Source organism: Typopeltis vanoorti, chromosome 3, assembly GCF_054136105.1.
Source record: "Typopeltis vanoorti isolate ZY-2024b chromosome 3, IOZ_Tvanoo_1.0, whole genome shotgun sequence".
NCBI lineage: Eukaryota > Metazoa > Arthropoda > Arachnida > Uropygi > Thelyphonidae > Typopeltis > Typopeltis vanoorti.
In genome coordinates this window covers 14,851,459-14,875,121 of record NC_143551.1, presented here as the reverse complement: position 1 = coordinate 14,875,121, position 23,663 = coordinate 14,851,459, and the positions used below count along the sequence as shown (strand labels likewise).

At 38.5% G+C, this 23,663-nt stretch overlaps 1 protein-coding gene across 2 annotated transcripts in view; it reads left to right on the top strand.

Moving 5' to 3' along the window:
* dor (vacuolar protein sorting-associated protein 18 dor) overlaps positions 1-23,137 on the top strand; it is a 201,594-nt gene extending 178,457 nt beyond the window's left edge. For both annotated transcript variants that reach the window (XM_090390559.1, XM_090390558.1), the window contains one exon: positions 22,935-23,137. In XM_090390559.1, the coding sequence (XP_090246685.1) occupies positions 22,935-23,013 (79 nt within the window). In that variant the 3' untranslated portion in view covers positions 23,014-23,137. The remainder of the gene's footprint in view (positions 1-22,934) is intronic.
* The last annotated feature ends 526 nt before the right edge of the window (positions 23,138-23,663 follow it).

Genomic DNA, 23,663 nt, shown 5'->3' with positions numbered 1-23,663 from the left:
ACGTTATCAAAATTGAGAAGGAATAAGGTAGAATTTTTCTTGCGGGTAATAACGCAGGCTTGAGTTTTTTGGTTTGTTTTTTTTTGCATTGAAATTTACTGTTGTCTTCACCCATTTGTGGATTTTGAGTTATAGAAGGTCTTGGGGCATTTAACATTAGAGTACTGAAGAGTTTATCAAATGAGGAAAAAGAATGAAGAGTACTGTCATCGGTAAAGCTGTGAATAGGATTTGAAATCAGAGAAAGGAGGTCATTGATGTAAAGGAAGAAGAGCATGAGTGAGATCACAGAACCCTGGGGCACTCCAGCATTGAGTACCCTAGGATTCTGTGGGAAAATTATATGAGAAGAAGCCATCCACCAAGAGATACATTGAACAACCAGTGAGAAGCTGGCAATCCAATCACATAGTGTTGAACTGAGGCCATAAGATGGCATTTTGTTCAGGGGGTCTCGGTGCCAATCATGATCAAATGCCTTTGAAATATCGAGAGCAATAACATGAGTATCTCAATCTTTCCATGGCCTGTGTCCAAAGGTGGGTGAGATCAACTAGGAGGTTAAATGTAGAACAAGAATGGTGGAAATATTGGTAATCACTAATTAATTCTTGGGTCTCCAGGTGATGAAGAAGCTGATTGTTGATAATCTTCTCCATCACTTTTGAAAGTACTGAGGTGAGAGCAATGGGTTGATAGTTAGATGCCTGATTTTTGTCTATCTTTTTGGGTACAGGCTTGGATGTAGGCTTCCATGCTGTTGGGTAGATGCCAGTAGAATATGATAGCTTTAACATCAAACCATCTTCCTGTACTTCCTTCAATTATAACTACTAATTTACAACTTAAATAAAGAGTAAGTTTTGCTTGATATAATGCCCCATTGACACCATATAACTGTAACGTTTTGAATAGCTTTTCTCTTGGCACCTTGTCATATGTTTTTTTGCAGGTCTACAAACCTTAAATACGGATTTTGTTATATTTCCATGATTTCGCAACTATTTGTTGTAAAGTGAAAATCTGACCCTGACCGCCTAACCTTAATCTAGCTTGTTCTTCACCGACCTTCCCTTTCCCAGTCCTTCTCAATCATTTCTCAAGTATACTTGCATAAATCTTACCAGCACTCAGTAGGTAAATACCTCTGTAATTCTCACATTCAATTTTATTTCCAAATTAAAAATACCAAGAAATTATATACTTGGTTTAATCCTTTATCCAAGTGTAAGCAAATAAGTTTGCACCTGAACTATTTTCAGGACTAGCGCAACTTGTATAAAGAAGCTAAGACTTCACATCACTTGCCTTAGTATCCCATAATGCATAGCATTATGGGAAGGGTCACTACCCAGTCCTTTATATATTCCTCTAAGGATATATGCTTTCTGAACTATGCAGTGCAACCACTGTAAGACTTTTATACCTCCATACTTCAGAATTTACTGTTGAATATCATCTACTCCTGATGCCTTTCAATATTTCAGGGTTTTGGTGGCTTTTTCTACTTCAAGTATGGATATGTATTCCTGATGTGCATGCCTGTTGAGTTTTTTTTTACCACTGTGCTGTCACTGCTTATTTCATTTAACAATTTTTCGAAGTAATTACTCCATACATCAAGGATATCTTTTTCTCCAGTTTTCATCACCTTTATCATTTCTAATTCCTATTACAGCACTCTTTCCTTATTTCTGAACTTTTTGAACAGTCTCCAGAACATTTTGCCACCTTCCTGATATTTATTTTCTATGTTCTTACCAAAAGGGTGCTTAAGGGTCAAAGCTGTATAACTGAGAGGAGACCTCCACATAGCCTGTAAAGGAATGCGGAGAACCGACCAGGGCTTCTGACCTAATGTCCAATCCTCACCTTCTCGTGGTGCACCCTGTTGGATATCTACTTGGATACTGAACGGAGGATGGGCTGGCAATTTGGGATTTAGCCAACCAAATTGTATTCTTATTGGTTAAACCAAAATAAAAAAAAATGATGGTACAACATGACAAAATTTCATGCCGGCTAGGGCATCGCCCGGTTAAACAAGGCCCCCGTTGTTTTCGCCAGGTAACCAGGGCGAACGCCGAAAAGTCAGCTACTGGAACAAATCTGAAAACAAACCCCAACTCAACATCACCAGAGTTAAAGATCGGTACTATCAACATAAGAAGCCTGAATGGCAAAGAAATGGAGCTAGCTGAGAAATTAGATAAGTACCAGATCGACATGATAGGGGTGACTGAAACAAAAAAGACCAAAACTGGTGAGATCTTTCTGAGCAATAAATACAAAATGTTATATTCAGGCAATGACAATCAAGGAAAAGGAGTAGCAGCCATAGTATTCAACACAAAATACGAGGCTAATCTTCTTGAATGGCAGTCAGTCTCAAGTAGAGTAATGTGGGAAAATATGAGAATGGGGAACTGGACAACGAGATTTATTTGTGCCTATCGTCCCACATGAAGGTTCTACGAAGGTAGAAGTGGAGGAATTTTTTGATGCTTTAGAAAAAGACAATGAAAAATGAAAAGTTGATCCTTGTTGGGGATCTAAATAGCAGAGTAGGAAATGATTGTTAGACATACAAAAATATTTTGGGAAAATGTGGAAAAAAGAGCAAAGCTAATAATAATGGCAAATATCTGTTGGATTTCGGCTCAGGACATGGACTGGTTATTACTAACACCATGTTCCAACATAAAAATGTGCACAAATTCACATGGAGAGAAGAGGCTAGGAATAACAAAAGTCTCAGTTATTGTTGATAGTGATGTTTTCTCCCTGGTGCAGGACACCAGAGTGTACAGAGGATTTGAAATTGGAAGTGATAACTATTTAGTCTTGAGCAGGATAAAATTGAATTTCATATTGAAAAGAATAACATGTAAGAAAGTTTTAAAGCGAATAAAAGTTGAGCAGCTCTCAGATGTGAACTGTAGACTAAAATACACAAAGATTATTAAAGAAAAAATGAAAGAGTTTTGAGAACAGGAACCAAACCTTGGAGATTCAGTAGCAAGCCTTCAAGAAAACACTGATTGATTCAGCCAGAGAGGCATGTGGTGAGGTTGTCTGCAAGGATAGAAAAATCAGAACTCCCTGGTGGACACAGGAAGTTAAAGAGGCAGTGAAGGAAAAGAAGAAAGCATATCAAAAGTTCCTGTCAAATAAGTCAGCTTGTGCTCTTAGAGAATATAGAGACAAATGCAAGAATGCTAAACATTGTGTAAAACTAGCTAAACAAAAGTCATGGGAGGACTTTGACAAGAATATAGAAAATAAATACAAGAAGGTGGCAAAATATTCTGGAGGTTGTTGAAGAAGCTTAGGAATGCAGGAAAGAATGTTGTAAAAGGAGTTAGAGATGATAAAGGTGACATGAAAACTGGAATAAAGATATCCTTGAAGTATGGAGTAATTACTTTGAAAAACTGCTATATGAAGCAAGCAGTGATGACAGCACAGTGATAAAAAACACTGACCAGGCATGCAGTCAGACATATCCATACTTGAAGTAGAAAAAGCCATCAAAGGCTTGAAATGTGGAAAGGCAGCAGGAGTAGATGATATTCGACCAGAAATGCTGAAGTATGGTGGTATAAGAGTCTTACAGTGGCTGCATAGTTCAGAAAGCCTGGACAGAGGGATGAATTCCCGATGATTGGAGTAGAGCTCTCATAGTACCCATATATAAAAAGGGAAATAAAACTAAATGTGAGAATTACAGAGGTATTTCCCTGCTGAGTGTTCCTGGCAAAATCTATGCAAGTATACTTGAGAAACGGTTGAGAAGAATTGTGGAAGAAAAGCTTGGTGAAGAACAAGCTGGATTCAGGCCAAACAGAGGCTGTCAGGATCAGATCTTCACTTTGCGACAAATAGTTGAGAAAGCATGGGAATATAACAAAGATCTGTATTTAAGTTTTGTCGATTTCGAAAAGGCATATGATAAGGTGCCAAGAGAGAAGCTATTCAATACGCTGCAGTTATATGGTGTCAATGGGGCATTTTATCAAGCAATACTTAGTCTTTATTTGAGTTGTAAGTCAGCAGTTAGAATTGAAGGAACTACAGGAAGATGGTTTAATGTTAAATCTGGTGTAAGACAAGGATGTACATTATCCCCTCTGTTATTCATTATCTATGTGGATCACATTATGAAGGAAAGTGCTATTAAACATGATATCAAAATTGGAGATGTTAATGTCAGCTCTTTGCTTTATTCAGATGATGTTATACTTCTAAATAAATCCGCTACAAGTCTGCAAGATTCTCTGACTAAATTGAATAGCTGTTGTAATTGATATGGTATGAAGGTCAGCAATAAAAAGACAAAGACAATGAAAATAGGCAGAATCATTGAAAATGTCAATTGTGTTGTGAATGGGGAACCTGTGTAACAAGTAAAACATTTCAGCTACTCAGGCACGATTTTTAGTGACGATGGTTAACTAAATATGGAAATAGACAACAGATTCAGCATAGCTGGTATGGTGGGAAGTCAATTGAATAAATTCATATGGAATAAGAGAGAAATTAGTCGGAACACTAAATTAGCTGTATGCAAGACAGTGTTCAAACCAGTTTTAACTTATGGATCTGAGAGGTGGGTCAGAAGTAAAACTCTTGACCAAAGACTAGAGACCGCAGATATGAGAGTCCTGAGAAAGATTAGAGGCGTGAACAAATGGCATGAATGGCAATATCATATTAAAAATGAGGATATTAGGAAAGAACTTGACATTGTCTGCATCCAGGAATGCGTTAACAGTGCTAATCTCATGTGGTATGGTCACCTAAACAGAATGGGCGAGGAAAGATTAGCAAAACAAGTGTTCTCTGCCAGGTTGGCAGGAAAACGACCCAGAGGAAGACCAAGTTATAGGTGGATTGATACGGTACAAAGTGCCTTAGATGATAGAAATATAAGATCTGATAATGTTGGAGTCTTGACAAGTAACAGACTGATTTGGAGGAAAATTGTAGATAGGAAGTTAGTAATGATATAGTTTTTTCATGTTGTACTATCATATCCTGTACACCCCTTGTGGGTACATGGCAGGAATTTGATGATGATGATGTTCTTGCCAAAATCTTTCCATGACTTTTGTCTTGCTAGTTTTTCAGTGTTTAGCTTTCTTACATTTGTCTCTGTATTCTCTAAGAGCACAATCTGACTTATTTGCTAGGAACTTTCGATCTGCTTTCTTTTCTTTCACTACCTCTTTAACTTACTGTGTCCACTATGGAGTTCTGATTTTTCTATCTTTGCAGACAACCTCACCACATGCTTCTGACTGAATCAGTCAATGTTTTCTTCATGGCTTGCTACTGAATCTCTAAATTTGGTAGCTATTCTCAAACTCTTTCATTTTTTCTTGAATAATGTTTGTGTATTTTAGTCTACAGTTCACATCTTAGAGCTGCTCAACTTTTATTCGCTTTAGAACTTTCTTACATGTTCTTCTTTTCAATATGAAATTCAGTTTTATCCTGCTCAAGAATAAATGGTGATCACTTCCAATTCAAATCCTCTGTACAGTCTAGTATCCTGCACCAGTGGAAAAATATGACTATCAACAGTAACATTGTCGATGAGACTTTTCTTATTCCATGTTTCTTCTCTCCATGTGAATTTATGCACATTTTTATGTTGGAACATTGTGTTAGTAATAACTTGTCTATGTCCTGAGCAGAAATCCAAACAGGTATTTGCCATTATTATTAGCTTTGCTCCTTTCTCCAAATTTTCCCGAAATATTTCTGTATGTCTGATAATCATTTCCTACTCTGCTATTTAGATCTCCCACAAAGACGAACTTTTCCCTTTTTCATCATGTCCGTTGCTTTCTCTAAAGCCTCCAAAAAATTCCTCTACTTCTACCTTAGTAGAACATTCAAGAAGATTAGCCTCATATTTAGTGTTGAATACTATAGCTACTTCTTCTTTTCCCTGATTAGGATCAATGCTTAGAAAGATCTCACCAGCTTTTGTCTTTTTTGTTTCAGTCACCTCTATTATGTCGACATGGTGCTTATCCAATTCTTCTGCTAGTTCCATTTCTTTGTCATTCAGGCTTCTTATGTTGGTAGTACCGATATGAACTCTGGTGGAGTTGGAGTGCATTTCAGGATATGTTCCAGTAGCTGACAGTTTGCTGTTTACCATGGTTCCCAAGCAAAAACAACAAGGAGCCTTGTTTAACTAGGCAATGCCCCAATTCACATGAAATTCTATCATGTTGTACCATCATTTTACTTGTGTTTAAAGCCAATAAGAATACAATTTGGTCAGCTAAATCCCAAATTGCCAGCCCATCCTTGTTCATTCAGTATCCAGGTAGATACCTAAGGTATCTGGATACTGAACCAGGTAGACCAATCCTGTATATCACAATCCCATAAAAAAGTGAGGATTGGACATTAGGTCAAAAGTCCTGGTTGGTTCTCTCTATTCCTTTAAAGGCTATGTGGAAGTCTCCTCTCAGTTATACAGCTTTGACTCTTAAACACCCCAGCAATACTTTTACCAATATACAAATTAAACCAAAATTATCATATTATGAATATAATGTGCGAGTGGGATAAATAAATGCCGTTGCTTAGGATCAGAATCTCTCTCTCAAACTTTAGGGCATGGATAGGCATTCCTGATTTAAATTATAGTGATGTGATAATGCCTAAGAGCTCTCTTTGAACCACTAAGCATGTATTCTAAAGAATTCTGTGCTTAATTGCATCTACGTTTTGTGCAGTGCCTACTCTCATACTACATCCATTACTGAAATTTTCACATTGCTGAAAGTTTTAATGGATGTATTACATGTGGTTCTCATTAGTTCTCTTCTTCACTTAAGGGGTGCTTAAGGGTCAAAGCTGTATAACTGAGAGGAGACCTCCACATAGCCTGTAAAGGAATGCAGAGAACCGATCAGGGCTTCTGACCTAATGTCCAATCCTCACCTTCTCGTGGTGCACCCTGTTAGGTATCTACTTGGATACTAAACGAACGAGGATGGGCTAGCAATTTGGGATTTAGCCAACCAAATTGTATTCTTATTGGTTAAACCAAAATAAAATAAATGATGGTACAACATGACAAAATTTCATGCCGGCTGGGGCGTCGCCCGGTTAAACAAGGCCCCCATTGTTTTCGCCAAGAAACCAGGGCGAACAACGAAAAGTCAGCTACTGGAACAAATCTGAAAACAAACCCCAACTCAACATCACCAGAGTTAAAGATCGGTACTATCAACATAAGAATCCTGAATGGTAAAGAAATGGATCTAGCTGAGGAATTAGATAAGTACCAGTTCGACATAATAGGGGTGACTGAAACAAAAAAGACCAAAACTGGTGAGATCTTTCTGAGCAAAAAATACAAAATGTTATATTCAGGCAATGACAACCAAGGAAAAGAAGGAGTAGCCATAGTATTCAACACAAAATACGAGGCTAATCTTCTTGAATGGCAGTCAGTCTCAAGTAGAGTAATGTGGGCAAATATGAGAATGGGGAACTGGACAATGAGACTTATTTGTACCTATGGTCCCACAGAATGTTCTACTAAGGTAGAAGTGGAGGAATTTTTTGAGGCTTTAGAAAAAGCAACTGACATAATTAAAAAGGAAAAGTTGTTCCTTGTTGGGGATCTAAATAGCAGAGTAGGAAATGATTGTTAGACATACAAAAATATTTTGGGAAAATTTGGAGAAAAGAGCAAAGCTAATAATAATGGCAAATATCTGTTGGATTTCTGCTCAGGATATGGACTGGTTATAACTAACACCATGTTCCGACATAAAAATGTGCATAAATTCACATGGAGAGAAGAGGCTAGGAATAAGAAAAGTCTCATTGACTATATTATTGTTGATAGTGATGTTTTCTCCCTGGTGCAGGACACCAGAGTGTACAGAGGATTTGAAATTGGAAGTGATCACTATTTAGTCTTGAGCAGGATAAAATTGAATTTCATATTGAAAAGAATGATATGTAAGAAAGTTTTAAAGCAAATAAAAGTTGGGCAGCTCTCAGATATGAACTGTAGACTAAAATACACAAAGCTTATTGAAGAAAAAATGAAAGAGTTTGAGAACAGGAATCAAACCTTGGAGATTCAGTGTGCAAACTGTGAAGAAAACATTGATTGATTCTGCCAGAGAGGCATGTCATGAGGTTGTCTGCAAGGATAAAAAAATCAGAACACCCTGGTGGACACAGGAAGTTGAAGAGGCTGTGAAGGAAAAGAAGAAAGCATATCAAAAGTTCCTGGCAAATAAGTCAGCTTGTGCTCTTAGAGAATATAGAGACAAATGCAAGAATGCTAAACACTGTGTAAAACTAGCTAAACAAAAGTCATGGGAGGACTTTGGCAAGAATATAGAAAATAAATATCAAGAAGGTGGCAAAATATTCTGGCGGTTGTTGAAGAAGCTTAGGTATGGAGGAAAGAGTGCTGTAAAAGGAGTTAGAGATGATAAAGGTGACATGAAAACTGGAATAAAGATATCCTTGAAGTATGGAGTAATTACTTTGAAAAACTGCTATATGAAGCAAGCAGTGATGCCAGCACAGTGGTAAAAAACACTGACCAGGCATATCCATACTTGAAGTAGAAAAAGCCATCAAAGGCTTGAAATGTGGAAAGGCAGCAGGAGTAGTGATATTCGACCAGAAATGCTGAAGTATGGTGGTATAAGAGTCTTACAGTGGCTGCACTGCATAGTTCAGAAAGCCTGGACAGAGGGACGAATTCCTGATGATTGGAGTAGAGCTCTCATAGTACCCATATATAAAAAGGGAAATAAAACTGAATGTGAGAATTACAGAGGTATTTCCCTACTGAGTGTTCCTGGCAAGATCTATGCAAGTATACTTGAGAAACGGTTGAGAAGAATTGTGGAAGAAAAGCTTGGTGAAGAACAAGCTGGATTCAGGCCAAATAGAGGCTGTCAGGATCAGATCTTCACTTTACAATAATAGTCAAGAAAGCATGGGAATATAACAAAGATCTGTATTTAAGTTTTGTCGATTTGGAAAAGGCACATGACATGGTGCCAAGAGAAAAGCTATTCAATACGCTACAGTTATGGTGTCAATGGGCATTATATCAAGCAATACTTAGTCTTTATTTGAGTTGTAAGTCAGCAGTTAGAATTGAAGGAAGTACAGGAAGATGGTTTAATGTTACGCGTGGATAGGCTCATGTGTTCGTCAGACATGTTATGATAGGTTTCACGGTATAAAAGAACACAGATGGTTAAGAAAATAACTATTTATTAACTTAAAAGCTAATATTTCGCTGGTCTTATATCCAGCATCTTCAGAGCCCACAACACAAAGTTTGTTACAAAGGCAAGATAACCACAATCCAGTGTAACAGTGTGGACAGTATAAGTGATTGCAGCGTGCAACATAAGACTAAAGTCCTAATATGGCGCCATCTAGGTTAAAAAAAAGAAATCCAAGTTTTGAAATAGTAGTCCAAATGATAAAATAAAAATAATTATTTTTATCATTTGTTCTGCTATTTCAAAACTTGGAATGTTTTTTTTTTTTTTTTTTTTAACCTAGGTGGCGCCATATTAGGACTTTAGTCTTATGTTTCACGCTGCAATCACTTATACTGTCCCCACTGTTACACCGGATTGTGGTTGTCTTTCCTTTGTAACAAACTTTGTGTTGTGTGCTCTGAAGATGCTGGATATAAGACCAGCGAAATATTAGCTTTTAAGTTAATAAATAGTTATTTTCTTAACCATCTGTGTTCTTTTATACCGGGAAACCTATCATAACAGGTTTAATGTTAAATCTGGTGTAAGACAAGGATGTACATTATCCCCTCTGTTATTCATTATCTATATGGATCACATTATGAAGGAAGGTGGTATTAAACATGATATCAAAATTGGAGATGTTAATTTTAGCTCTTTGCTTTATGCAGATGATGTTATACTTCTAAATAAATCCGCTACAAGTATGCAAGATTCTCTGACTAAATTGAATATCTGTTGTAATAGATATGGTATGAAGGTCAGCATTAAAAAGACATAGACAATGAAAATAAGTAGAATTGTTGAAAATGTCAACTGTATTGTGAACGGGGAACCTGTGGAACAAGTAAAACATTTCAGCTACTTAGGCACGATTTTTACTGAAAACGGTAAATTAAATATAGAAATAGACAACAGAATCAACAAAGCTGGTATAGTGGGAAGTCAATTGAATAAATTTATATGGAATAAGAGAGAAATTAGTCGGAACACTAATATACAAGACAGTGTTCAGACCAGTTTTAACTTATGGATCTGAGAGCTGGGTCAGAAGTAAAACACTTGACCAAAGATTAGAGACCGCAGATATGAGAGTCCTGAGAAAGATTAGAGGCGTGAACAGTTGGCATCAATGGCAATATCATATTAAAAACGAGGATATTATAAAAGAACTTGACATTGTCAGCATCCAGGAATGCGTTAGCAGAGCTAATCTGAGGTGGTATGGTCTCTTAAACAGAATGGGTGAGGAAAGATTAGCAAAACAAGTGTTCTCTGCCAGGTGGGCAGCAAAACGACCCAGAGGAAGACCAAGATATAGGTGGATTGATATGGTACAAAGTGCCTTAGACGATAGAAATATAAGATCTGATAATGTTGGAGTCTTGACAAGTAACAGACTGATTTGGAGGAAAATTGTAGATAGGAAGTTAGTAATGATGTAATTTTTTTCATGTAGTACTATCATATCCTGTACACCTCTTGAGCGTACATGTCAGGAATTTGATGATGGTGATGATGAGAAACCTCCATGGAGTCAGGAACTCATCTAGTGAGGCAATACTACTTGCACCAGCTGTCATACCTGTTCTTGAATTCATTCATGCACTACTCTATGAGAGAAAAATCTAGCCCTAACCCACTTCTTGACCGCATTCATTCTCAACTTCAATGGATGCCTTCATGTCCTTTCCCCACCCTCCATAAAATCAAAAATTCCATCTACTGAAATTCTGTTTAATCCTTTCAGAAGTTTGTAAGTCTCAATCATATCACCCCTCTTTTTCCTGTTTGCTAGTGTCTGCAGCCCACAAATTCTAAATCTGTCTCATAATCAATATTCTACAATCCTGATATCATTTTTGAGATTCTCCTTTTACACTCTCTCCACTGTATCAGAATCGCAACAAAACCAGGATACCAGACCTGCGTGCAGTAGTCCAAGTGATGTCTTATCGAGGCCTTGTAAAGAGACAAAATGACTTCCTTATCTTTACATTTTAAGGTTCTTTTCGGCATTGTCATTATTCTCCAAGTCATATTTATAACCTTTGCTACATTGCCATTAAACTTCAACTTGCTATCTACTAACACTTTAAGCTTTCTTTTAGCATAATCCCACCAATATAATACGACATTGGATATCTAATCACACTGCAGCGCATGAGTTTACATTTATTAACATTGAAATGACAGCCATTTTCACATGCCTGCAATTCCAGTTCAAATCATTCTGCAAGTACTGCATATCAGCAGCACTCCTGATTACCTACCTATCTTGGTGCCATCAGCAAATAGCTGTATGTCACATGTCAAGTCCATCCCAATGTCATTAATGCACAGATAGAATAACAATGAACCAAGGACTGATTCTTGAGGTACACCACTGGTTACTTGGGGGGGGGGGGGGGGGGGAACTATGGGGATGTGAATCAGCAAAATCCCCCCCCATATACCACTTTTTGAAATATCAGTCAGTTATCCTCTTAACCATGCCAATAGTTTATAATGCAATCCCACATTCTCCAGTTTATGCAGCTGTATTCCATACTGTGTACTGTCAAAAGCCTTAGCAAAATCCAAAAGTATAATGGTATATCCATTCCCCTTGTCTAGTTCAATAGTAACATTATTATAAAATGTGAGCAAGTTGCTAAAACTGACCTTCCTTTAGTAAACCCATGCTGTTCATTGCAAAGTAGAGATTCTCTGTCAACCCATTTCTGAATCCGAGTCTTAACTAACTTTTCTAAAATTTTCACCACTACTTCTGAGATACTGATTGGTCGATAGTTGGATACATCAATCTTTGCATCACCCTTATGCAATGAGATTGCCTTACATTCTTTCCACTCCTGTGGAATCTTCCCTATTCTGAGGCTAAAATTATATAACCTGGTCAAGGGAATAGCCACTTCAGCTGAACACTCTTTTAGCATTCGTGCTGATATCCAATCAGTTCCTATTGCAGAATTCTTATTCAATTTGTGCAAAAGCTCTAGTACTTCCTTCTCATCTATATAAGTTTCCTCATATAGTGAAGTAGCAGCAGTGAGTTCAGTGTTCCATATACCAGGTTGATAGCTTTTAGTAAAATGGCTGCTAATTAGTTGAACAATCGCTTTTGCATCAGTCATCTGCACACCATCTGCATTCGGTTAAGTTATTATTTTGGGTCGTCTTTAACTTGCAGAGCCAGTTTTTTTTTCATGCTTGGACTTAGCTTTCCGTTTCTGCTGCTTATAATTATCATAATGACATCATCCTTATGTACACGTATTCCTTCTACATCATCCATTTCTTACAAATCTCTTGTTTAATTAGATTATACTTTCATTTCACTCCTACTCTATTTATTCTTTGAACTCTAGGGACACATTCTGATATCACATCATTTAAGTATTTTTTAAACACTTCCATACTTTGTCGATATCCTTCCCATCCAATAACTAATACCATGGTACAGAACCCAGCATACCCCTCAAGTTGTCATAATTTCCTGCTTTGTAGTTCAGCATGCAACTTTTCTGAATGGAACATTCATAAACTTAGCCACTTGGAAAGTGGCTAAGTTTATGAATCACTGTCACCAACCAGAGGCAGAATAATTAATTCTTTAACTGAATCCCCCTCTGAAAAGTATAATTAGATCTAACACTCTCTGACCTTCAGTTCCTTCTCTCACATGCTGCTTTAGGAAGTTGTCTCACAACAGCTCCATAAATTCATTTCCATTCTTCTCATGCAATTTCATAGCTACCCAATCAGTGTTCGGATAATTAAAGTCGCCTATTATGATTACTCTTTACACTCCCATCGTATTTATTTGGTGATTCATTTCTTCATCAACAACAACCAGTACAGGTGGCACCAGCGAATAATTAACGTTAAATTTGTGCTCCGCATTTAATTGTAACTGCAAGTGTTTTTTGTACAAAATAAGGAGCAAACGGAAAAAGTAACAGCAGGTACTAAGCAGCTGACTACTACAGTACATCTTGTAAGTACCCATAGTCCATTAAATCTGCTATATTTTACAACTAAAAAACAGACACGTGAAAGCGCTATGCCTGCCGTCCAAAATGAAGATGGTGGCAACAAAAGCCTACAACGGAAGACCACCTCGAGTCCCGTCAGAGTAGCGTCGCCGATCACCAACAAACCGAATGACATTATGAAGTGCCGCTGTGAAACCGAAGTCAAAGAAGGGAAAAAAGGTATATTGTGAGATTTCTGCTGCAACTGGATACATATTTCTTGTGCGAAAATAAATGAATCAGCGCACAAGCTTTTCACTGATCTAAACCAGCCCTACTTCTGTACAATGTGCCTCCCTTCCATAAAACAGATACTAAACCTAGGCAAAAGAGACACAAATCTCAAGCAGCAGCTTAATATCATGAATGATACCTTCTCCTCCAAAATCGGAAAGTTGGAAACTAAGCTCAAGACGCTCAACGATCAGTGCCCGACTGCAATTGCACCCATGCCTGCTAACAAACTTCGTGAACTAATCACATCATCGGTACACGAGTCGCTTGAGGCCGAAAATAGGAAACTCAACGCTGTTATCCTGAACTTTCTGACAGAAATCAGTAAACCCCTAAAAGAAGACATCGGCAAACTTGCAGGAGAATGCAATTCCGATCCCAGAAACATCGTGAAATGCCATCATATCGGACCCATAAACAAAAGAAAGGACGGAACAAACTATCCACATCTCGTGAAAGTGATCTGCGACTCAATAAAAATAAACACAACCAAATTTATAACAGCGATAAACAACAAGATAAAGGACACTTGCCCCAAGTCACTCATGTGCTTGACCTGATTTAACCCTTGCCCAGAGAGAACAGAGATGCCAACTCTGAAAACAACTAGAAGAAAAATGCCAAAATGGAGACAACAGTTGGGTAATAGACTACAAACAATCCCAACTATACAAAAACCAAGTGACACCAGTAGCCACCAAGTGACACCAGCATGCAGACATAGGAAACATGCAGGACCCTTGGGGGTCAAATCCATGCCTCACAGAACCATGCATATCCACTTCACCAACATCAGTGGCCTCAACTCTAACCTCAACAGCATCTGCTACCACCTGCAGTCCACCAAACCCCACCTACTCTTAACCGAAACTCAAATCTCACCCCTCCCCCAGCACTACTCATCTCAGCCTTCCTAACTATACACTATTTAACTCCTTTTGATCCAAGGGTGGTGTCTGTGCATATATCCGCTCTGACATACCCTGCCAGAGAACAACTAGCTTGTAATCACCCGACTTCGACCTTCTTTGGCTGAAGATATTCCTCCCCAACTCAGTCAAATTCATCTGCTGTCTCTATCGCTCTCCTAATACCACCAATTACTCAGAGCTCTTTCATTTTCTCTCCTTAAAAGTTGATTTTCTCCAGTCCCACTCCCCAAACAGCGAAATCATCCTCCTGGGTGATTTCAACGTCCATAACACCAATTGGCTTTCCTCTTCCAGTCATACAGATCCTGCAGCAGAGATGCTGAAACATTTGCAGTAACTAATGACCTCACGCAAATTGTTCAAAAACCGACCAGAATACCAGATAAGCCAAACCACTCCCCAAATACCCTAGATCTCTTCCTTACTAATGGCCCCTCCAAATATGCAGTGAATGTAGTAATTTTGACCACAACTTAGTGCTTATCTCCTCCCCCATGCAACAACGCCTACACAGTTACTCCCACACTTTGGCACTATTATAATGCCAAGTAGTTTGGCATTATAATAGTGCCAAATGGGACAGTCTCCAAGACTACTATGCTTCATTTCCATGGTTAGACTATTGTTTCCGGTCTTCCAGTCCAGACATATGCACCGAACACATCACCAAAGTGATCCTTGCTGGCATGAAAGCATATATTCCCCATGCTACTCAGACCTGCCATCCCCTAACTAAACCCTGGTTCTCCAAAAAATGTGGCAAGGCTGTACAAATGAAAAATCAGGCATACCAGAACTAAATCAAGAACCCCATCCTCATTCAATGCCTACACTGAAGCCTGAAACAAATGCAAGAAAACTATCAATACTTCCAAAACAGATTTTGAATAGGCAGGAAGCTTGCAGCCTGTCCAAACGGCAGCCGTGCCTTTTGGTACCTTACCAAGGCAATTGGCCGTAACTTTTGCCCTACACTATTCCCACCTCTATCATACCCAAATGGCTCATTTGCAACATCACCCATAGAAAAAGCTAACCTCCTGCCATCAAACCTCAATGCACACATAACTGACAATGGCAAATGCCCTCCAGTCATTTCAACTGCCCAACATACAATGCCCCTATATCCTTTTGCCAAAAAAGACATCACAAACCTGCTGTCTAAATTAGACACAAAAAAGTCTCCTGGCCCAGGCGGAATTCCTCCAATTATCCTGAAGGTCTGTGCATCTGAACTGACTCCACTGGTATATATTCCAAAACATGGAAATTGGTCTATATTCAACCCATTCCTTAAAAGGGTGACAAATCACTGCCATCTAACTACCGCCCTATCTCACTCACTTTAGTCCTATCTGAAGTAATGGAGAAAATCATAAACTCTCAAATCCTAATCTACTTGAAGGTTCCCGGCTATTAAGTGACCACCAGTACAGATTCCGCAAAAGCCGTTCAACAGGAGATCTACTCTCATACATCACCCATCACTGGACAAACACTATGGAGAAATTCGGTGAATCCCAAGTAGTTGCACTTGATATCTCCCAAGCCTTTGACCGAGTCTGGCACAAAGGCCTACTTGGCAAACTTCTATCATTTGGACTGCCTCAGGACTTCTGTAGATGGATTGCCAGCTTCCTGTCTGGAAGCACACTATGTGTGATGATAGACGGCTCCCTATCCTCTCACCATCCAACTAATGCCAGGGTAACTCAAGGCTCAGTTCTCTCACCGACCCTCTTCCTTCTATATATCAGTGACCTGCTTCGGTTGACCTCTAACCCAATACACAGTTTAGCAGATGACAGCACACTACATTCCTCCCTTTCATTTGACAAACCCTACCCTACACAACTCTGCTCTTACCGCCACTGCCTTTAATTCCGACCTCCACGCCATCCTCCGATGGGGCTCAGACAACCTTGTCAACTTCAATGCTAGTAAAACCCAGTTCTGTCTTATTTCTCACAAAAAAGAACCATTTTCACCCGGCATTGTTTTTGATAACACTCAAATTCACAGACAAGACAAAATTTCTGTTCTCGGAATTACCTTGACATCAAGCCTCTCCTGGCATAAACACATCACAACCATTGCATCCTCAGCTTCCAAAAAACTAGGTTTTCTCTTTCGCTCAAGATGCTACTTCACCTCTAAACAGCTGATAACCCTATTCAAGTCAGAAATTCACCCAGCTCTCGAATACTGCTCTCACATCTGGAGTGGGACTCCAAAAAGCTCCCTCAAAATGTTTGACTCAATACAGAGGAGAGCAATTAGACTAATAAATGACCACCCTCACCAACTCACTCTCCCCCCCCCCCACACACACACTTTCACATAGACGCTTGGTTTCTGTAATCTGTATATTCTATAAATACTTTCATGGGAAAGGTTCATCTGAAACAGCATCAATAATTCCCCCACCCTGTACTAAGTCCATTGGAACACGTACAGCTGTCGCCCAACATCCTTTTATGGTACACCTCGAAACCCACAGAACAAGTTTCTTCTCCTCCTCATTCATCCCTGCTACTGCAGTACTGTGGAACTGTCTTCCCCCTGACATATTTCCCAACAAATATAATATACAGGTGTTCAAATCAAATGTAAACAAGTTTCTCCTTTCACAACCCATCAACCATATACGGTACTAACGCACTATAGGTTGACCAGCCAACCTCCTGTATATGGGCCTCAACATAAAAAAAAAAAAAACGATCCACCAGGTCTGTAATAGCACCCCACTGTGTATTTAATCTTGTTAGACTCCACCTCACACCAGATGGCTTCAAAGCTCACTGTCACATGAAAAATTGTTACTAGTATTGCAGTCATAGATCTCAACTCTAACTGGATTCAAGACATTTCATATCATTAGCAGCACTCCCATTCCTCTCCATCCTGTCTATCCTTCCTAAAAATACTGTACTCTTTTCACTCCATACTGGATGTGCAAATTTAGGGAAACTAGATTTATTAAGGCGGGGGTAGATATACAGTCCTTAGGGAGGCAGTTGAATGTATGAATGAATATAATATGCCGGAGTGAATAAGGACAACAAATCAGCGTGGGATAGTTAATATAAGGCATCAAGGTAGGGTTGGGGCTAATGAGGGTCTTAAATTCATGTACACTAATGCTAGGAGTATTAGGAACAAGAAGGAAGAGTTTTTGGCCATGGTTGGCACTTCCAGACCACAGGTTATTGGTATTAGTGAATCATGGCTGACTGTAGATGATATAGCTAGTGGGATTGAATGTGATGGGTATAGTGTGTTCAGGAATGACCGGGAGAATAAAATGGGGGGGAGGAGTATTGTTGATGATAGCTGATGTGCTACAGCCAAGGAGAATAGAAGTTGAATTGCAGGATAGAGAAAAGAGCACATTTGAGGCCATTTGGTGTGAGATTGTGGCTAGCAGAACTAAATATACAATTGGTGCTGCTATAGACCAGGTGATGGAAAAGATGGTGGTGACAGCATGCACAAGCAAATAGAAGAAATGAGTGAAAGGAGGGTAATTATTATGGGAGATTTCAACTATGGTCGCATTGATTGGAGTGAGGAGAGGACACACGGGAGGAAGGAATTGGATTTTATGTGGTTATTAAGGGATAACTATCTGCGACAGCATGTAATGGAAAATACTAGGGGTCAGAGAGTGCTTGACCTAGTAATTACATCTGAGGATTTGGCTGTAACAAATATGACCACATTGCCACCAATTGGTGAGAGTGATCATAGGGTCTTGACTTGGGAGGTGGCTAAAGGTGTGGAATTTTCAATTAAGACAGGGTACATGTGGAATTATTGGGCTGGAAAGTATGACAAGCTTAGGAGTTTGATTGGTTCAGTGCCGTGGCATGTACAACTGCAAGGACTAGAAGTTGATAGGGCATGGGAGGCAGTTAAGAAGTGTTTGCATGAAGCAATGGCTGACTGTATACCTAGAGTCCGAATAATAAATCAACTAGGGGTTAAATGGATGAATAACACCGTTAAGCTTGAGCTGCAAAAAAAGAAACAACTATGGATGGAATTTAAGGAGAAAGGTGACCTGCAGGCACATGAACGGTATAAAGCGCAGGCCAGAAGGGTAACGAGTGTGGTAAGAAAAGCAAAAAAGGATTACGAAAGAACATTGGCTATGCAGGCTAAAGAGAATCCTAAACAGTTTTTTTTTAGATATGTAGCAAGTAAAAGGAAAAATGTACATGACAGAATGATTTTAAAGAATGCCAATGGTAGGGAGGTAACTAAATCAGTTGATATAGTTGAGTTACTGAGTGAGCACTTTGCAAGTATATATCATCCATGTGGTGACATTGCAGAAACGAATAAACCAGTAGATTATACGGGAATTGTGGTGAATGAAGTGGAGGTGAGTAGTCTATTGCATAACTTCAATGTCAATACATCCATGGGATTGGATGGTATACCAGCTCGTGTCGTACGAGAAGCAGCTAAAGAATTGTCAGTACCCTTGACCATTTTGTTTAATTTGAGTCTCGGGTCTGGGTTAGTCCTGAGGGGGTGGAAAGAGGGGAAAATAGTTCCACTGCATAAAGGTGGTTCCAAGACTGCTCTTGTAAATTACCGACCGATTAGCATATCAGGAATCATTGTCAAGGTCTTAGAGAATTAGTCAAGAAAAGAATACAGGATTGGATAGATGAAAATGGGATATTCTATGGGGGACAACATGCGTAGATCATGCCTCAGTAACTTGCTCACGATTTATAACACAGTCACGGCTGAACTGGATAGGGGTAATGGGTTTACAATGATACTACTGGACCTTGCCAAGGCCTTTGATAGGATACCACATGGAACCCTAATCAGTAAACTGGAGCAGATGGGGATAGATATAGGGTTAGTGAGATGGATAGGAGGGTGGTTGAGGGAGAGATACCAGAGAGTGGTTTATGCAGGAGTGAAGTCTAAAAGATGGCTTGTGACTAGTGGTGTGCTGCAGGGCTCTGTTCTTGGACCACTTCTTTTCAATTTGTTCATCAATGATATAGGTAAGGATTTGAGAGGAAGTGTTCACTTGTTTGCTGGTGATGCAAAGTTGGGTAGAGCAATTGTGAGTGCACAGGATGTCAAAATGTTACAGGATGATTTGGATAGTTTGGAGGACTGGGCTAGGAAAAATGGATGTCAATTTAATGTGGCAAAGTGTAAGGTTATGCACTTTGGGGTGAAAAGAATAGCAGCAGTATATCGCATTGGTGGAACCGTACTCCAGGAGATTGATGAGGCCAGGGATTTTGGAGTGTTGGTGGATAGGGAGTTGAAGTTTAGGGGGCATATTGCAAAAGTGACTAAATCAGCTCATCAAATCACTTGGCTTCTGAAAAATACTTTAACATGCAGAGACAAACAAGTTGTTGTTCCTCTGTATCGAGCCTTGATAAGACCCCATCTGGACTACTGTGCCCAGTTATGGGCACCAGGGTTTCTTCGTGATGGGGAGGAAGTGGAGAGGATCCAGAGACGAGTGACCAAGATGATAGCAGGTCTGTGGAATGAACCTTATGCGAATAGGTTGAAGATTTGTGGGTTGCAGAGATTGGACGATAGGCGAAGGAGGGGTGATATGATTGAGACATTCAAATTACTGAAGCGTTTCTACAAGATTGATCCAGAAGATATTTTTGAAAATATGACTGGTGGTGGGAGGACTAGGGGCCATGCATGGAAGCTGGGCAAGAGCGTGATTGAGAAGGGAGTTAGAGCTAGGTTTTTTACTTAGAGAGTGGTGAATGAGTGGAATAAGCTTCCAGAGTCTGTTGTGGGTGCTACGACCGTGAATGAGCTCAAGGCAAGGTATGATAGATACTGTGTCAATGTCGAATAGTTGTTCTTGACATGATGTTAGAGCCTCCCTCGAGAGTCTGTCGACTCCTTGGAGTTGCCCGGAACAATAATAATAATAACACTAGTTAGTAGGTCTGCTTCTGATAGTCAAGTCTCACTAATGCCTGCAACATGAGGTCCCAATATATTAACCAAGTCAACAAACTCTACTCCTTTGTTTTTGATACTCCTAGCTTTCATGTACGGACATAATAAATTACCTACATGCCCTTTTGCATACGCTTGTCTGTGGTCTGCATGACACGGTTTGACAACTTGCAGATCTCTGTTCTTATCTAGTTCCTTATGCAGACATGATTTTCAAGCCTACTGATGCCAAACACATTCAAGTATAGGCCATCCCTCTTATACAAATCCAATCTTCCCTCAAACTCACTCCACACATCCAAAAACTTGTATCTATTTCTTCTACACAGCCTATGCATTGAATCATTTGCCATCAATAGCCCTTCTTCTTAATTCATTTTTATCATATCAAGGTAATATACTTAACATTTTCTCTCTCACACTCTTCAATCTTGAGTCTTCCAACAACCCTTTCATGTCCTCTCTCTCTCTCACACACACACTGAGCTTATCGCTAGTTAAGTCGTTAGTACCTATTACAATCTCGTTTACTGTTTTTTGTTATTTTTGAATTGCTTGCATTATATTTTTAATTGTTGCACTGGGAAAAACTTGAAGTAATAACCCGCTCATCAGTGGCATGTTTTATGATACCAAATAACATCCTTCTTTTTATAATCAACTTTACTTACCAGATTTTTGTTATTACGCACTAACTTACATGATTCCGCTTTGTTTTCTGTTTTGCTGCTGAACTGTTTTATTCTCTCCATGTCGAGCGTCTAATCAGCCCTCAACTTTCTATAGTTCTCTCATTGCTGTCTAATAATCACTTTAGCCTAGCAATCTTAGAGGTTAAATTATTTTCAATATCTTTAATAACATCTTTAGTGGAGAAAGTCTTGTTGTTTATTAGAAGAAACGAAATTTTGTTTATTAGAAGAAACGAAACGCTAACAAGAACAACTTTGTTGTTCTTGTTAGTGTTTCGTTTCTTCTGCATTTTTGGCAGCACTTTACATCTGTATTTAATATTAACTTGGCCTGGTTGGCTGAGTAGTTAGCTTATTCGCTTTCCAGCCAAGAGGCTGTAGTTTCAAATCCCGCCTAGGCATGGATGTTTGTGATTGTCTTCCAGCTTCATATAGTCATTCATTCATACAAGTGAATAAACACTCTCCCAAGATGGAGCGGGTCACCATGGGAGAAGTAGACCCAACCCTCTTGCAATTGAAGAGAACTCTAGCAGTGGGGTAAAGTTACAGGCTGGGAGAAAAAAAAATTAATATTAAAATATTACAATAAAAATATGTTATAAAGACACTAAATACTCTGAAAACATAAAAATCTACTCTAATATAAAAATCAATTTTACATGAGTGCTAAATTATGTTGACCACTCACAATTCCTCCCCCCCCTCCCTCCCCCAAAAAAAGACATTACATGGAACTTGATAAATATTAAGTAGAGACAAAGGAGAGAGTTTATTCTTAATGGCTGGCAGGAAACTAGATTAGTTGATAGGGAAAAAAGTCTGCACAAAATAATACTTCCTCAGAATTCTAACTGATTTAGAAAGTAAGGGAAATTTTGGTCAGCTGTGGTTTTTCAGAATCTTGCTGTGTGAATCAGTATTTGCCTATGTTGTATTTACTTTATCATAGGTCCCATTAAGAAAGTAGAATAGAAACTCTGTTCTACTAATTTGGTGTCCCTGAATCTGACTGCATGAATCAATGATACTTTATTGTATATGTAGTATATATACAATAAATGTATATATAGTATCAGGACATCTGTTTTGTATTTCTGCTGCCTAGATATCTGTACTGTATTCACTATATCATAGGTCCCATTATCATAGAAGCAACAATGTGTTATCAAATTGAAAGAAACTCAAACCTTGCTAATATTCATCAGACATTTGCAGTATATTTCAGAGATGAACAGTCTATATCAGCATCAGTTGTATAGTGATAATCATTTCTACTAACTTTCAATTTGGAAAAGCAAATAATGAAAGGCTTTAAATATTCTGACATTCAATCAGAGAGTGTAAAATGTAGGTTTCCTCTAATCATTTGGAACATTGCAGAAGAAAGGAGAATTTCTTGACCTGATGGGAAAAAGATATTTGACATCAATGAAGTCCATCGTAGAGAATTCTGTGTTGCAATGATATTTAGCACTTTCATGTTGATGGGACAGTTGTATACACAAATTGGGAGGTGATGAGATAGAGAATTTCAGCAAACAAGGATCCATCAAGGAGAGAGCATGATACAAAACAGATAAATTTTGTAAAAAGGTAAGTAGATGACTGACATGCTTTTGAACTATATTTCAGGTCAAATTTAAACTGTTTGTCTCTCTGGAAGATGTAGTGAGTACCATTAAGTATCTGATAAGGATTCATAAATATATACTTGATAATAAATCAACCTTCTTTGAATTAGTTACCATTTCAGATATTGAATAAAAATTTTTCTGTTTTTTTTAGGAGTGTGGATGAACCTTTTGCTGATGCTGAGGACTTTGACCGATTAATGCAGATTCGAAAATCTGTAGACCTATGCTGAAACATCATTTTGCAACTCTAAGTCAATTCACATCATCTTCACATCAGTCTGAATTTGTACATTTTTTATATGAAGGAGGATCATGTAACTACTGTACATATTGCTGTATAAAGTTGAAGCTGTATATTGGTGAATTTTTTTTAACCGATTCAATCATTAAAATATAAACGAATTTTAATTACCACACATATATAATTTAGCAATTGATAATATCAGATAATATATACATTTTGTTTATTTTTTTATGGTATATATTAGAACACAGAAACTAAGTAAATAATTAATTTATTAACTTATTGCTGATATTTCGCTGGTGTTATAACCAGCATCTTCAGAGCACAAAAACACAGTTTGTTACAATACGCGAGACTATGACAACATGGTGTAATCAGCAGACTGGTTAATGATTATGGCAAGTTGGGCCTAGCAGACCATGCTCTGGATACCCTTGCACACAAGATCAACTGGAAAAACACAAAAGTACTACACAGAAACTCTTATAAGTCGGAGAGATTGTTCTTAGAGGCGACAGAAGCCCTGAAACACACTCCAAATCTCAACAAATATGGTTGTATTAACTTGCCTAAGATCTGGGGGAGACAGTCATCCTAAGAAAAAACTAGTATGCCTTTTTTTTTTTTTTTTTTTTT